The 15,036-nt window shown below is 42.4% G+C and overlaps 1 protein-coding gene across 1 annotated transcript in view; it reads left to right on the top strand.

Annotated features, from left to right (window-relative positions):
* Positions 1-4,512: 4,512 nt before the first annotated feature.
* Positions 4,513-15,036, top strand: part of LOC110495873 (cyclin-dependent kinase 15) — a 29,124-nt gene continuing 18,600 nt past the window's right edge. The window contains exons 1-2 of the mRNA XM_036952332.1: positions 4,513-5,442; positions 14,876-14,907. Of these exons, the coding sequence (XP_036808227.1) occupies positions 5,397-5,442; positions 14,876-14,907 (78 nt within the window). The 5' untranslated portion in view covers positions 4,513-5,396. The remainder of the gene's footprint in view (positions 5,443-14,875; positions 14,908-15,036) is intronic.

Below are 15,036 nucleotides of genomic sequence, written 5' to 3'. Positions count from 1 at the left end.
CATAAATAAAAGTAGTGTTGAAGTCAGCCTCTCCTCCACTTTCAGCCATGCATGTTATTCATATTAGCTCTCTGTGTACATCCAAGGGCCAGCCATGCTGCCTTGTTCTGAGCCAATTGCCATTTTCCTAAGTCCTTTTTTATGGCACCTGACCACACGACTGAACAGTAGTCAAGGTGTGACAAAACTAGGACCTGTAGGACCTGTCGTGTTGATAGTCTTGTTAAGAAGGCAGAGCATCGCTTTATTATAGACAGACTTCTCCCCATCTTAGCTACTGTTGTATCAACATGTTTTGACCATGACAGTTTACAATATAGTGTTACTCCAAGCAGTTAGTTTAGTCATCTCAACTTCCCCAATCTCCACATTATTTATAACAAGATTTAGTTGAGGTTTAGGGTTTAGTGGGTGTTTTGTTCCAATGCTTTAAGTTTTAGAAATATTTAGGGCTAACTTATTCCTTGCCACCCATATTGAAACTAACTGCAGCTCTTTGTTGAGTGTTGTAGTAATTTCAGTCGCTGTAGTAGCTGACGTGTATAATGTTGAGTCATCTGCATACATAGAAACTCTGGCTTTACTCAAAGTCAGTGGCATGTCGTTAGTAAAAATTGAAAAAAGCAAGGGGCCTAAACAGCTACCCTCGGGAATTCCTGATTCTAACTGGATTATATTTGATAGGCTTCCATTAAAGAACCCCTTCTGTGTTGTTAGATAAGTAACTCTTTATCCACATTATAGCAGGGGTGTAAAGCCATAACACATACGTTTTTCCAGCAGCAGACCATGATCAATAATGTCAAAAGCTGCACTGAAGTCTAACAAGACAGCCCCCACAATCGTTTTATCATCAATTTCTCTCAGCAAATCATCAGTCATCAAGCATAGTGCTATGCTTGCTGAGTGTCCTTTCCTATGAGCATGCTGAAATTCTGTTGTCAGTTTGTTTACTGTAAAATAGCATTGTATCTGGTCAAAAACAATTCTTTCCAGAAGTTTACTAAGGGTTGATAACAGGCTGATTGGTCGGCTATTTGAGTCAGTAAAGCTTCCCTCCAGGCCTGAGGGCACACGCTCTCTAGTAGGCTTAAATTGAAGATGTTGCAAACAGGAGTGGCACATTTCTGCTATTATCCTCAGAAATGTTCCATCTAGATTGTCAGACCCTGGTGGCTTGTCATTGTTGATTGAGAAAAATATTTATTTTCACCTCTTCCACACTGACTTTACGGAATTCAAAAGTACAATTCTTGTCGTTTATAATTTGGTCTGATATATTTGGATGTGTAGTGTCAGCGTTTGTTGCTGGCCTGTCATCCCTAAGTTTTCTCATCTTGCCAATGAAAAAGTCATTAAAGTAGTTTCCAATATCAGTGGGCTTTGTGATGAATGAGCCATCTGATTCAATAAATGAAGGAGTTGGCTTTTTTCCCCTAAATTTAATTTAAGGTGCCCCAAAGCTTTTTACTATCATTCTTTATATAATTTATCTTTGTTTCATAGTGTAGTTTATTTTTTTATTTTATTTAGTTTAGTCACATGATTTCTTAATTTGCAGTACGTTTGCCAATCATTTGGGATGCCAGACTTAATTGCCATACCTTTCGCCTCATCCCTCTCAACCATCCTCATCAATCCAAGGGGATTTTAACCGTTTTTACAGTCATTCTCATAATGGGTGTGTGCTTATTAGTAACTGGAATAAGTAGTTTCATAAATGCGTCAAGTGCAGCGTCTGGTTTCTCCTCATTACACACCACAGACCAGCAAGTATTCTTTACATCATCAACATATGAATCACTACAAAACTTCTTCTATGACCTCTCTAACACTATATTAGGCCCAGCCTTTGGAACTTTGGTTTTCATAGATATGGCTATTATATTGTGAACACTACATCCTCTGGATTTGGATACTGCTTTAAAGCAAATATCTTTACTGACACTGCAGATGTGATCAATGCATGATTTAATTCCTGTGCTGTTTGTAACTACCCTGGTAGGTTGACTGACGACCCGATCCAGGTTGCAGGCACTGGTTACCGTTTGAAGTTTTTTCCTGGGGTGGCAGCTTGATTATAGCCAGTCAATATTTAAATCACCCAGAAAATATACTTCCCTGTTGACATCACATACATTATCAAGCATTTCACACATATTATCCAAATACTGACTGTTAGCACTTGGTGGTCTATAGCAGCTTCCCACAAGAATAGGCTTTAGGTGAGGCAGATGAACCTGTAGCCATATTACTTCAACAGTATTTAACATTAGATCGTCTCCAAGCTTTACAGGAATCTGGTTCTGAATATAGACTGCAACATTTCTGTATTTTCGGTAGATGTTATAACCATCTATTGCTACCACTGTATCATCAAAGGTATTATCTTAGTGAGTTTCAGAGATAGTCAGAATCAGTGGCTTCTTCCATGGTGTCCTCCCATGAACACCATTCTTGTTTAGTTTTTTACGCATTGTAGACTCGTCAACAGAGATGTTAGCATCTTCCAGAGATTTCTGTAAGTCTTTAGCTGACACTCCAGGATTCTTCCTGTTTGGCCCTGTCCGGAGGTATCATCGGACGGGGCCACAGTGTCTCCTGACCCCTCCTGTCTCAGCCTCCAGTATTTATGCTGCAGTAGTTTATGTGTCGGGGGGCTAGGGTCAGTTTGTTATATCTGGAGTACTTCTCCTGCCTTATCCAGTGTCCTGTGTGAATTTAAGTATGCTTTCTCTAATTCTCTCTTTCTTTCTCTCTCTCGGGGACCTGAGCCCTAGGACCATGCCTCAGGACTACATGACTACCTGGCATGATGACTCCTTGCTGTCCCCAGTCCACCTGACCGTGCTGCTGCTCCAGTTTCAACTGTTCTGCCTTATTATTATTCGACCATGGTGGTCATTTATGAACATTTGAACATCTTGGACGTGTTCATCACCGGACGTGCACCGGACGTGCTACCTGTCCCAGACCTGCTGTTTTCAACTCTCTGGAGACAGCAGGAGCGGTATAGATACTCCTAATGATTGGCTATGAAAAGCCAACTGACATTTACTCCTGGGGTGGTGACCTGTTGCACCCTCGACAACTACTGTGATTATTATTATCTGACCATGCTGGTCATTTATGAACATTTGAACATCTTGGCCATGTTCTGTTATAATCTCCACCCGGCACAGCCAGAAGAGGACAGGCCACCCCTCATAGCCTGGTTCCTCTCTAGGTTTCTTCCTAGGTTTTGGCCTTTCTAGGGAGTTTTTCCTAGCCACTGTGCTTCTACACATGCATTGCTTGCTGTTTGGGGTTTTAGGCTGCGTTTCTGTGCAGCACTTTGAGATATCAGCTGATGTAAGAAGGGCTATATAAATCAATTTGATTTGATTTGACAATTTGTCTTAACGTGGACTGACTTTTAGAGATACTTTTGTCACCCTTTCCAGCTTTATGCAAGGCAACAATTCTTCATCTTGGGTCTTCTGAGATCTATTTTGTTTGAGGCATGGCTCACATCAGGCAATGCTTCTTGTGAATAGCAAACTCAAATGTTGTGAGTGTTTTTTATGGGTCAGGGCAGCTCTAACCAAAATCTCCAATCTCGTCTAATTGATTCGACTCCAGGTTAGTTGACTCCTGACTTCAATTAGCTTTTGGAGTCATTAGCCTTGGGGTTCACATACTTTTTCCAACCTACACTGTGAATGTTTAAATGATGTATTCAATATAGAGAAGAAAAATACAATAATTTGTGTGTTATTAGTTTAAGCACACTGAGTTGGTCTATTGTTGTGACTTAGATGAAGATCAGATGAAATTGTATGTCAAAGTTATGCAGAAATCCAGGTAATTCCAAAGGGTTCACATACTTTTTCTTGCCACTGTATGGTTCATGAGGAGAAGATGATTGCAGATCATTTGGAGCGTTAGAGTTACATATGCAATGAATGAGTTGTTCATAGTTTCCTTGTTTTTTCAGGTATCAAAACCAAATTCAGCACGGTTCATCTTAGGGACGTCCACGATAGTGGTGACACATTTCAAGTCGATAGGCCGCTATGGAGTAGATTTACAGTGGTTTAAATGGACACATAAAATCTGATTTTGGATTTGTTACTAACTCATTTGATTTGTTAATTGGTCCTATGGTTCATGAGAATAAGTTTTTCAAATGTTTAAAAATGTATCTATTTTTGGCATATTTTAGCATAGATGCTAATATGCATCTGCTGTTATCGTGCGGCCATCTTTGAATGCGTCAATGTTCTTTTCTCATACTCCTTAGCAACTAATTTGGAGTGAATCTGACTTTTAGTTAATGAGAAGTTTTTTTGGATTATTCAAAGCATTATCATTACATAATCAAAACTTAACATGGTTCACCGTGGTAATGTCTGTGATGACCCTACAATGTTTCAAGTTGATAGACCATTGTGAAGGGGATTTACAAAGGACTTATTTTAAGTGGACATGTCACATCAGATGTCTGAGTTATTGATAAATCAGGACATCTCTTAACCAATCAAGCGTTTCTCAAACTAAGTTAAGCAATGTACCATGGACCTACATACCAAACTTGGTGTTCTTTGGACATATGGTTCGTGAGAATATGTTTTTCAGGTTTTCCAAAATGTCCAAGATGGAGGAAAATCTATCCTAATGGACCTTACGGGTCCTTGAGGCAAGTTTGTTCAGCATGAGGAAAGACCCCTGTATTTCAAGTCTCGAGGTCAAACGGGTCGGCGAATATGAGGGTTTAAGTGCCATTCTTTTTGACCAAGTTACTCACGGCCTCTAGTTTCTGTGTGCCGAATTAGGTGTTGTTTTTTTTAACCAATCTATGCTTGAGTTATTGGAATGAAGATGATCAAAAGTGTGGCTCACTTCTGCCCACAGCACACACACACATTAGTGACTCCCTGAACACAATGTTCAAGCTCCAACCTTTCAAAACACACCAGCAGCCCCGGCTCTCTCCTCCACTGAGAGCTCATTGGGCAGTGCCTCCTATCTGACTCCGCTGATTGGCTATTGAATGTTGTCTACCAGGCAGCAGAGGAACTGTCAGCAGGAGGGGACAGGGAGAAAGAAGGGAAAGAGAGAGAGGGAGGATACAGTGCAATATTGTGAGAGGGAGAGAGCAAAACAGAGAGAGTAATAGAGGAAGCAAGAGCACCTTCAGGCAAAAGGAGGAAGAAGAAAAAGGGAAAGTAGGAAAATCCTGTCTGTGGTGCTAAAGCTGTTTACGTCCGAGGTTGCTGAAGACAAGGAGGGGCTGTGACTGAGATGAGAGCGCTGCTGTAGCTGGGTCCAGTTCTAAGGATGCCGGGGTGGAAGTGAGGTTCTATAGCGGTTCCACAGCAGTTCCACAGTACCACCAGGCAGGAACCAACGCTGGGATGCAGAACCTACGACAAGCAGCCACGGAGGCTTTCCATCGCCTGGGTGACTATCAGTCAAACCTACCCTCCCTAGAAACAGTAGCACACTGGCTCCAGTCGGGTTAGGGGATCGAGCAATGCTTGCTCAAGCTTCCTCATACCCACAAACAGTATTTACAGAGTTCTCGTTGGTAGCCTGCTATGCTTATTGTGTTCCATCTTTGTACTATGCCAGATTCCAGGATACACTGCATGGGGAATGTACTGTATGTTACCTAGGGAACACAATACCTAACTTGTTGGCAGGACAACTATCCTTACACACTCTACAGGTAATGACAGGCAGCAGCTTGTTAACAGGGTCTGGTGTTGTAGTGTGGTATGTTGCCGTGTTCCAGGGATGCGGGCACCCTTAGGGACTGGACTTTTCCAAGCGTCAGTAGCTTGGCACGGACTGGCAAGTTATACTGCTGATCTGCAGATACAGCTTGGAAGCCCACAGCTTATTGAATAAAGCATAAAAATGATGATGAGCAAAGGGGCTGTTTTGCTCCCAAAGTGGGAGAGAAGACACGTGAGGGGTGACGTGATGACGAGGGGAGAGAGGAGAAGAGAGGAGGCAGCCCCAGCGGGAGCATAGGGGTATTTTGCTCGCTAAGTGGGAGAGGAAAGGGGTGAGGAGAGAGGTGAAGGATGAGGTAAGAAGCAGAACATGTGTTTGTCTCACTGAGTGGGAGAGAAGACGGGAGAGGAGTGAGATGGTAACCCACATCTCCCCCAGGGTGGGTGCAGGTTCTCAGGGGGAGGGAAGGTAGGCAGCTAAGGCATCAAGGTGCAGATTGTCAGGGGGAGGGAAGGTAGACAGCTAAGGTATCAAGGTGCAGGTGGTTCCAGTCCCTAGGGGGGAGGTTGGTTATCAGGGGGGATGGGTACTGGGTAGTTATAGTGCTGTTATACACTCAGGGTAGTTATAGTGCTGTTATACAGTCAGGGTAGTTATAGTGCTGTTATACAGTCAGGGTAGTTATAGTGCTGTTATACAGTCAGGGTAGTTATAATGTTATAGAGCTGTTATACACTCAGGGTAGTTATAATGTTATAGAGCTGTTATACACTCAGGGTAGTTATAGTGCTGTTATACAGTCAGGGTAGTTATAGTGCTGTTATACAGTCAGGGTAGTTATAATGTTATAGTGCTGTTATACAGTCAGGGTAGTTATAGTGCTGTTATACACTCAGGGTAGTTATAATGTTATAGTGCTGTCATACACTCAGGGTAGTTATAGTGCTGTTATACACTCAGGGTAGTTATAATGTTATAGTGCTGTTATACAGTCAGGGTAGTTATAGTGCTGTTATTCACTCAGGGTAGTTATAGTGCTGTTATACAGTCAGGGTAGTTATAGTGCTGTTATACACTCAGGGTAGTTATAGTGCTGTTATACACTCAGGGTAGTTATAGTGCTGTTATACACTCAGGGTAGTTATAGTGCTGTTATACAGTCTGGGTAGTTATAATGTTATAGTGCTGTTATACAGTCAGGGTAGTTATAGTGCTGTTATACACTCAGGGTAGTTATAGTGCTGTTATACAGTCAGGGTAGTTATAGTGCTGTTATACACTCAGGGTAGTTAAAATGTTATAGTGCTGTTATATACTCAGGGTAGTTATAATGTTATAGCGCTGTTATACACTGTGGGTAGTTACAGTGCTGTTATACACTCAGGGTAGTTATAATGTTATAGTGCTGTTATACAGTCAGGGTAGTTATAGTGCTGTTATACAGTCAGGGTAGTTATAATGTTATAGAGCTGTTATACAGTCAGGGTAGTTAGAATGTTATAGTGCTGTTAAACAGTCAGGGTAGTTAGAATGTTATAGTGCTGTTATACAGTCAGGGTAGTTATAATGTTATAGTGCTGTTATACAGTCAGGGTAGTTATAGTGCTGTTATACACTCAGGGTAGTTATAGTGCTGTTATACACTCAGGGTAGTTATAGTGCTGTTATACACTCAGGGTAGTTATAATGTTATAGAGCTGTTATACAGTCAGGGTCGTTATAATGTTTTAGTGCTGTTATACAGTCAGGGTAGGTATAGTGCTGTTATACACTCAGGGTAGTCATAATGTTATAGAGCTGTTATACACTCAGGGTAGTTATTGTGCTGTTATACACTCAGGGTAGTTATAATGCTGTTATACACTCAGGGTAGTTATAATGTTATAGTGCTGTTATACACTCAGGGTAGTTATAGTGCTGTTATACACTCATGGTAGTTATAGTGCTGTTATACACTCAGGGTAGTTATAGTGCTGTTATACAGTCAGGGTAGTTATAATGTTATAGTGCTGTTATACAGTCAGGGTAGTTATAGTGCTGTTATACACTCAGGGTAGTTATAATGTTATAGTGCTGTCATACACTCAGGGTAGTTATAGTGCTGTTATACACTCAGGGTAGTTATAATGTATATAGTGCTGTTATACAGTCAGGGTAGTTATAATGTATATAGTGCTGTTATACAGTCAGGGTAGTTGTAATGTTATAGTGCTGTTATACAGTCAGGGTAGTTATAATGTTATAGAGCTGTTATACAGTCAGGGTAGTTATAATGTTATAGTGCTGTTATACATTCAGGGTAGTTATAGTGCTGTTATACAGTCAGGGTAGTTATGTTATAGTGCTGTTATACAGTCAGGGTAGTTATAGTGCTGTTATACAGTCAGGGTAGTTATAGTGCTGTTATACAGTCAGGGTAGTTATAATTTTATAGTGCTGGGGAAGCAGGATGCTGGTGGTTCTGTAGACAGAGATGAATAATGCATCACTCTCACAGCTGCAGTGTAAACAAAATAAAGTAAGTGCTCTGTAGTCCTCTAAAAGACTCAGGGCAAATCTGTAAGGGGTCACTGCCAATTCAAATGCAATGGCACGTCCACTAACCAGTTTCCGCCACATTGGTTGTGTCTTGTTCGAATCAGAACTGTGCTAAGTGATTTTGTTATCGTACACAGACAGGACAGCCGATATTCCTCCTCTCTATTGTCCTGTCAGTTTGAACAAGGAAACTGTTGTTTCCTGTGATCTGAAGAGACTCGGATGAGCGTTGCACATTTCTATCAGAGAGAGAGAGCAGCTGTACTGCTCAGCTGCTTGGCCTGGGAGCATAACTCACAGGGTGTCCAAACGAGCGCCTATCTCTACGCTATTCAGAGATGCTGATAGTATGTCTGAACACTAGGCTGCTAGTACACTGCTTCTGCACATGATTGCATGTTTACTCATGTCTTGAATAATTACGTACTTGTGCTATTTTCCATGTATCCCACACAACACAGTATGATAGTATGCCAGAGGTAAGATTACAGAGGACAGGACTGGCTTAGACTGGCTACGAGGGACACGCCACAGGGCATTCCAATTCCAATAGAGCTCAGAGGAAATAGTATAAGAGCATCAATGACACATCGACTCCCCCCAAAAATGCCTCAACCTCAATTCATTGAGGAGTGGGTACTTGAAGAATCCAATCTGTGTGTGTGTGTGTGTGTGCTTTTTCAGCTTCGCTCTCTCTCTCTCTCTCTGACACATCTCATCACCTCCTCAATACCCCCACTCCCCCCTGGGTGAGTTGGACAATAGACAAAGTCGCACAAACGTTTTTCGACACCCCTCAAAGCTGTACCTGTGTAGTGCCCATCTGTGTGATGTCTATCTGTGTGTGACTGTCTGGTAGACCTGGCTGGAAGGCTACAGCGGCTCGGTCCGTTCAACATATGCCTGCCTGAGCCCCCCAGGCTGCTCCCAGTGGGTAGTGGATTAACAAGCTGCCTGGAAGCAGCCTGCCATCCTGTGACAAGTGTCCACCTCCAACAGCTACGGCCCGCTCTGCTCTGTTCTGCCTCAGGAATACTGATGAGGGCTATCTGTATGTACGGGTCTGTATGAGGGCGAGATGGAGGGATAGGAATGGAGGGAGGAGGGTAGGTGGGCTCGGCGTGTGATGGAGCATGAGTGACTGTCTTTCTGTGCCTCCATAAACAACCCTGACGTGCTGTACCAAGGCAGAGCTAGTGGCTATAATATAATATCCTAATATCCTAACCTACTTTTCCCCCTTTTTCTCCCCAATTGGTAGTTACAGTCTTGTCCCAACGCTGCAACTCCCGTTCGGACTCGGGTCAGGTGAAGGTCGAGAGCCACGCGTCTTCCGAAACACGACCCTGCCAAGCCTTACTGCTTCTTGACACACTGCTCGCTTAACCCGGAAGCCAGCCGCACCAATGTGTCGTTGGAAACGCCAAACTGGCAACCGTGGTCAGCTTGCAGGCGCCCGGCCCGCCACCAGGAGTTACTAGAGCGCGATGGGACAAGGACATCCCGGCCGGCCAAGCCTTCCCCTTACCTGAACGACGCTGGGACAATTGTGTGCTGCCTCATGGATCTCCCGGTCACGGCTGGCTGTGACACAGCCCGGGATCGAACCAGGGTCTGTAGTGACTCCTCAAGAACTGCAATGCAGTACCTTAGACCGCTGCACCACTCGGGAGACCTCCGTTCTAGGGATTCTATTTCTATGGTAGCTACTTTACCTCACCTTAGTCCAATGCCCTTCAGTCAGAGTCATACCAGAACGTCCCTACCCCAGGATGGCTGCACATACTGCAGAGATCGTGACCTCCATTTTCTGGTTGGCATTCCTAGTTTCTACCCAATCTAATTATAGCTTGACTTTGTCGATGGCTGCACATGCTGAGCCAAGAGGAGTTTTAGTTAGTTGGAAAAGGCAATGTGCCAGCTGTACTGTATTCTTCCAAGACAAATATATTTAGACTGGATGGGTTTAATTACCCAATGTGTCAATTTATAGATGTGGCTTTTATATGAACAACAACATACATTTATACCCTCAATAATTTCCCATATCAAATTGGTTGTTGACAAACAATTATAGCTTTATATTACAGTATCTTTTCCTGTTTAAATACTATATAGTGGGGAAAAAAAGTATTTAGTCAGCCACCAATTGTGCAAGTTCTCCCACTTAAAAAGATGAGAGGCCTGTAATTTTCATCATAGGTACACTTCAACTATGACAGACAAAATGAGAAAAAAAATCCAGAAAATCACATTGTAGGATTTTTAATGAATTTATTTGCAAATTATGGTGGAAAGTAAGTATTTGGTCACCTACAAACAAGCAAGATTTCTGGCTCTCACAGACCTGTAACTTCTTCTTTAAGAGGCTCCTCTGTCCTCCACTCGTTACCTGTATTAATGGCACCTGTTTGAACTTGATATCAGTATAAAAGACACCTGTCCACAACCTCAAACAGTCACACTCCAAACTCCACTATGGCCAAGACCAAAGAGCTGTCAAAGGACACCAGAAACAAAATTGTAGACCTGCACCAGGCTGGGAAGACTGAATCTGCAATAGGTAAGCAGCTTGGTTTGAAGAAATCAACTGTGGGAGCAATTATTAGGAAATGGAAGACATACAAGACCACTGATAATCTCCCTCGATCTGGGGCTCCATGCAAGATCTCAACCCGTGGGGTCATAATTATCACAAGAACGGTGAGCAAAAATCCCAGAACCACGCGGGGGACCTAGTGAATGACCTGCAGAGAGCTGGGACCAATGTAACAAAGCCTTCCATCAGTAACACACTACGCCGCCAGAGACTCAAATCCTGCAGTGCCAGACGTGTCCCCCTGCTTAAGCCAGTACATGTCCAGGCCCGTCTGAAGTTTGCTAGAGAGCATTTGGATGATCCAGAAGAAGATTGGGAGAATGTCATATGGTCAGATGAAACCAAAATATAACTTTTTGGTAAAAACTCAACTCGTCGTGTTTGGAGGACAAAGAATGCTGAGTTGCAACCAAAGAACACCATACCTACTGTGAAGTATGGGGGTGGAAACATCATGCTTTGGGGCTGTTTTTCTGCAAAGGGACCAGGACGACTGATCCGTGTAAAGGAAAGAATGAATGGGGCCATGTATCGTGAGATTTTGAGTGAAAACCTCCTTCCATCAGCAAGGGCATTGAAGATGAAACGTGGATGGGTCTTTCAGCATGACAATGATCCCAAACACACCGCCCGGGAAATGAAGGAGTGGCTTCGTAAGAAGCATTTCAAGGTCCTGGAGTGGCCTAGCCAGTCTCCAGTTCTCAACCCTATAGAAAATCTTTGGAGGCAGTTGAAAGTCCGTGTTGCCCAGCAACAGCCCCAAAACATCACTGCTCTAGAGGATATCTGCATGGAGGAATGGGCCAAAATACCAGCAACAGTGTGTGAAAATCTTGTGAAGACTTACAGAAAACTTTGACCTCTGTCATTGCCAACAAAGGGTATATAACAAAGTATTGAGATAAACTTTTGTTATTGACCAAATACTTATTTTCCACCATCATTTGCAAATAAATTCCTACAATGTGATTTTCTGGATTTATTTTTTTTACAGGCCTCTCTCATCTTTTTAAGTGGGAGAACTTGCACAATTGGTGGCTGACTAAATACTTTTTTGCCTCACTGTATGTGTTGCTATACAGGGAAAAAGGCTTTCTGTAAAGCCTATTGTTATTAAAGTCAAGCAGCCCTAATGGTAATGTCTTGTCTGGATGGGTACAGTGAAGCCTTCCCATTTAGAAGATAAGGAGCAGTCATGTTCCTGCAAATTTTGACTGTCACTTATGAGAAAGAGCTACTGACCCAGACTCCTCTCGAAGTTCTCTCTCTCTCTGTCTTTGTATCTCTTTCTTTCTCTCTCTCCCCTTCTGTCTGAGTCTCTGTATCTCTCTGTGTCTCTGTGTCTCTCTCCAAGTCTCTCTGTCTCTCCATGTCTCTCTGTGTCTCTGTCTCTCTGTGTCGCTCTCTCTCTGTCTCTCTGTGTCTCTCGGTCTTTCTCTGTGTCTCTGTCTCTCTCTCCAAGTCTCTCTCTGTCTGTCCGTGTCTCTCTCCAAGTCTGTGTATCTCTCTCTCTGTCTCTCTCTCTCTGTCTCTCTGTCACTGTCTCTCTGTCTCTCTCTGTCTCTCTGTATCTCTCTCCAAGTCTCTCTCTGTCTCTCTATCTGTCCGTGTCTCGCTGTCTCTCTCTCCAAGTCTCTCTCTGTCTCTCTGTCTCTCTCTCCCTCTCTGTCTCTCTCTCCAAGTCTCTCTCTGTCTCTCTGTCTCTCTCTCAAAGTCTCTCTCTGTCTCTGTCTCTCTCTCCAAGTCTCTCTCTGTCTCTCTGTCTCTCTCTCCAAGTCTCTCTCTGTCTCTCTGTCTGTCCGTGTCTCTCTCCAAGTCTCTCTCTGTCTGTCCGTGTCTCTCTCTCCAAGTCTCGCTCTGTCTCTCTGTCTGTCCGTGTCTTTCTCCAAGTCTCTCTCTGTCTCTCACTGTCTCACACTCCCCAACTTATATCATCATCATCACTCACGTCACACGCTCACATTTCCATCTCTTCCTCCTGTCACTCATCCTCTTCCTCTCCCTCCTCCTCCTCTCTTTCCTTCCCTGCTCCACTCCTCTCTCATTTGACTTCTCTGCTCCACTTTTCACATTCCATTAGAATCTCTCAGCTACAGAATTTTACCACAATGGACTTAACGTTCAATGTTATCTTCAGCTGAATTCTTATAAAGCAACGATAGCAGCAGTAGACATTGTAGCATCCTTGTAACACAGGACCTTAAAGTTTATGGTTTGGTCCAAATGGTTTGGTCCAAATGTTGTTTCCATGTGTTCCAACCATGTGTTCTATCCAAGTGTTCTATCCAAGTGTTCTATCATAGTGTTCTAGCCATGTGTTCCAACCATGTGTTCCAACCATGTGTTCTATCCAAGTGTTCCAACCATGTGTTCCAACCATGTGTTCTATCCAAGTGTTCTATCATAGTGTTCCAACCATGTGTTCTATCCAAGTGTTCTATCATAGTGTTCCAACCATGTGTTCTATCTAAGTGTTCTATCATAGTGTTCTAAACAGTGTTCTATCCAAGTGTTCTATCCAAGTGTTCTAACCAGTGTTTCTATCCAAGTGTTCTATCCAAGTGTTCTATCATAGTGTTCTAACCAGTGTTCTATCCAAGTGTTCCATCATAGTGTTCTAACCAGTGTTCTATCCAAGTGTTCTATCATAGTGTTCTATCCAAGTGTTCTATCCAAGTGTTCTATCATAGTGGTCTATCCAAGTGTTCTATCATAGTGTTCTAACCAGTGTTCTATCCAAGTGTTCTATCATAGTGTTCTAACCAGTGTTCTATCCAAGTGTTCTATCATAGTGTTCTAACCAGGGTTCTATCATAGTGTTCTATCATAGTGTTCTAACCAGTGTTCTATCCAAGTGTTCTATCATAGTGTTCTAGCCATGTGTTCCAACCATGTGTTCCAACCATGTGTTCTATCCAAGTGTTCCAACCATGTGTTCCAACCATGTGTTCTATCCAAGTGTTCTATCATAGTGTTCCAACCATGTGTTCTATCCAAGTGTTCTATCATAGTGTTCTAAACAGTGTTCTATCCAAGTGTTCTATCCAAGTGTTCTAACCAGTGTTTCTATCCAAGTGTTCTATCCAAGTGTTCTATCATAGTGTTCTAACCAGTGTTCTATCCAAGTGTTCCATCATAGTGTTCTAACCAGTGTTCTATCCAAGTGTTCTATCATAGTGTTCTATCCAAGTGTTCTATCCAAGTGTTCTATCATAGTGGTCTATCCAAGTGTTCTATCATAGTGTTCTAACCAGTGTTCTATCCAAGTGTTCTATCATAGTGTTCTAACCAGGGTTCTATCATAGTGTTCTATCATAGTGTTCTAACCAGTGTTCTATCCAAGTGTTCTATCATAGTGTTCTATCCAAGTGTTCTATCATAGCGTTCTATCCAAGTGTTCTATCATAGCGTTCTAACCTGTGTTCTATCCAAGTGTTCTATCATAGTGTTCTAACCTGTGTTCTATCCAAGTGTTCTATCATAGTGTTCTAACCAGTGTTCTATCCAAGTGTTCTATCATAGTGTTCTAACCAGGGTTCTATCATAGTGTTCTAACCAATGTTCTATCATAGTGTTCTAACCAGTGTTCTTAACAAGTGTTCTATCATAAGTTCTAACAAGTGTTCTATCCAAGTGTTCTATCATAAGTTCTAACCAGTGTTCTATCCAGGTGTTCTATCATAGTGTTCTAACCAGTGTTCTATCCAAGTGTTCTATCACAGTGTTCTAACCAGTGTTCTATCCAAGTGTTCTATCATAAGTTCTAACCAGTGTTCTATCCAGGTGTTCTATCATAGTGTTCTAACCAGTGTTCTATCCAAGTGTTCTATCATCAGTTCTAACCAGTGTTCTATCCAGGTGTTCTATCATAGTGTTCTAACCAGTGTTCTTAACAAGTGTTCTATCATAAGTTCTAACAAGTGTTCTATCCAAGTGTTCTATCATAGTGTTCTAACCAGTGTTCTATCCAAGTGTTCTTAACAAGTGTTCACTCTTTCTGTTTTTTGTTCCTGGCAGGTCTGAAGCAAAGACAGCTGGGATATGAGGAGGTAAGATACCCTATGTTATTGTCTGTGACTGAAACACTTACGAAATACTATTTTTAAGGGTCAGATTCGACTATGTATCACAAGAGTTTTAGACAGTTAGACGTACTTTGTTGTTCCCTCTCTCTGGTT

This window comes from Oncorhynchus mykiss, chromosome 18, assembly GCF_013265735.2.
Source record: "Oncorhynchus mykiss isolate Arlee chromosome 18, USDA_OmykA_1.1, whole genome shotgun sequence".
In the NCBI taxonomy this organism is placed as follows: Eukaryota; Metazoa; Chordata; class Actinopteri; order Salmoniformes; family Salmonidae; genus Oncorhynchus; species Oncorhynchus mykiss.
The sequence above is the reverse complement of the archived record's forward strand: the minus strand, read 5'-3'. Positions and strand labels throughout refer to the sequence as shown.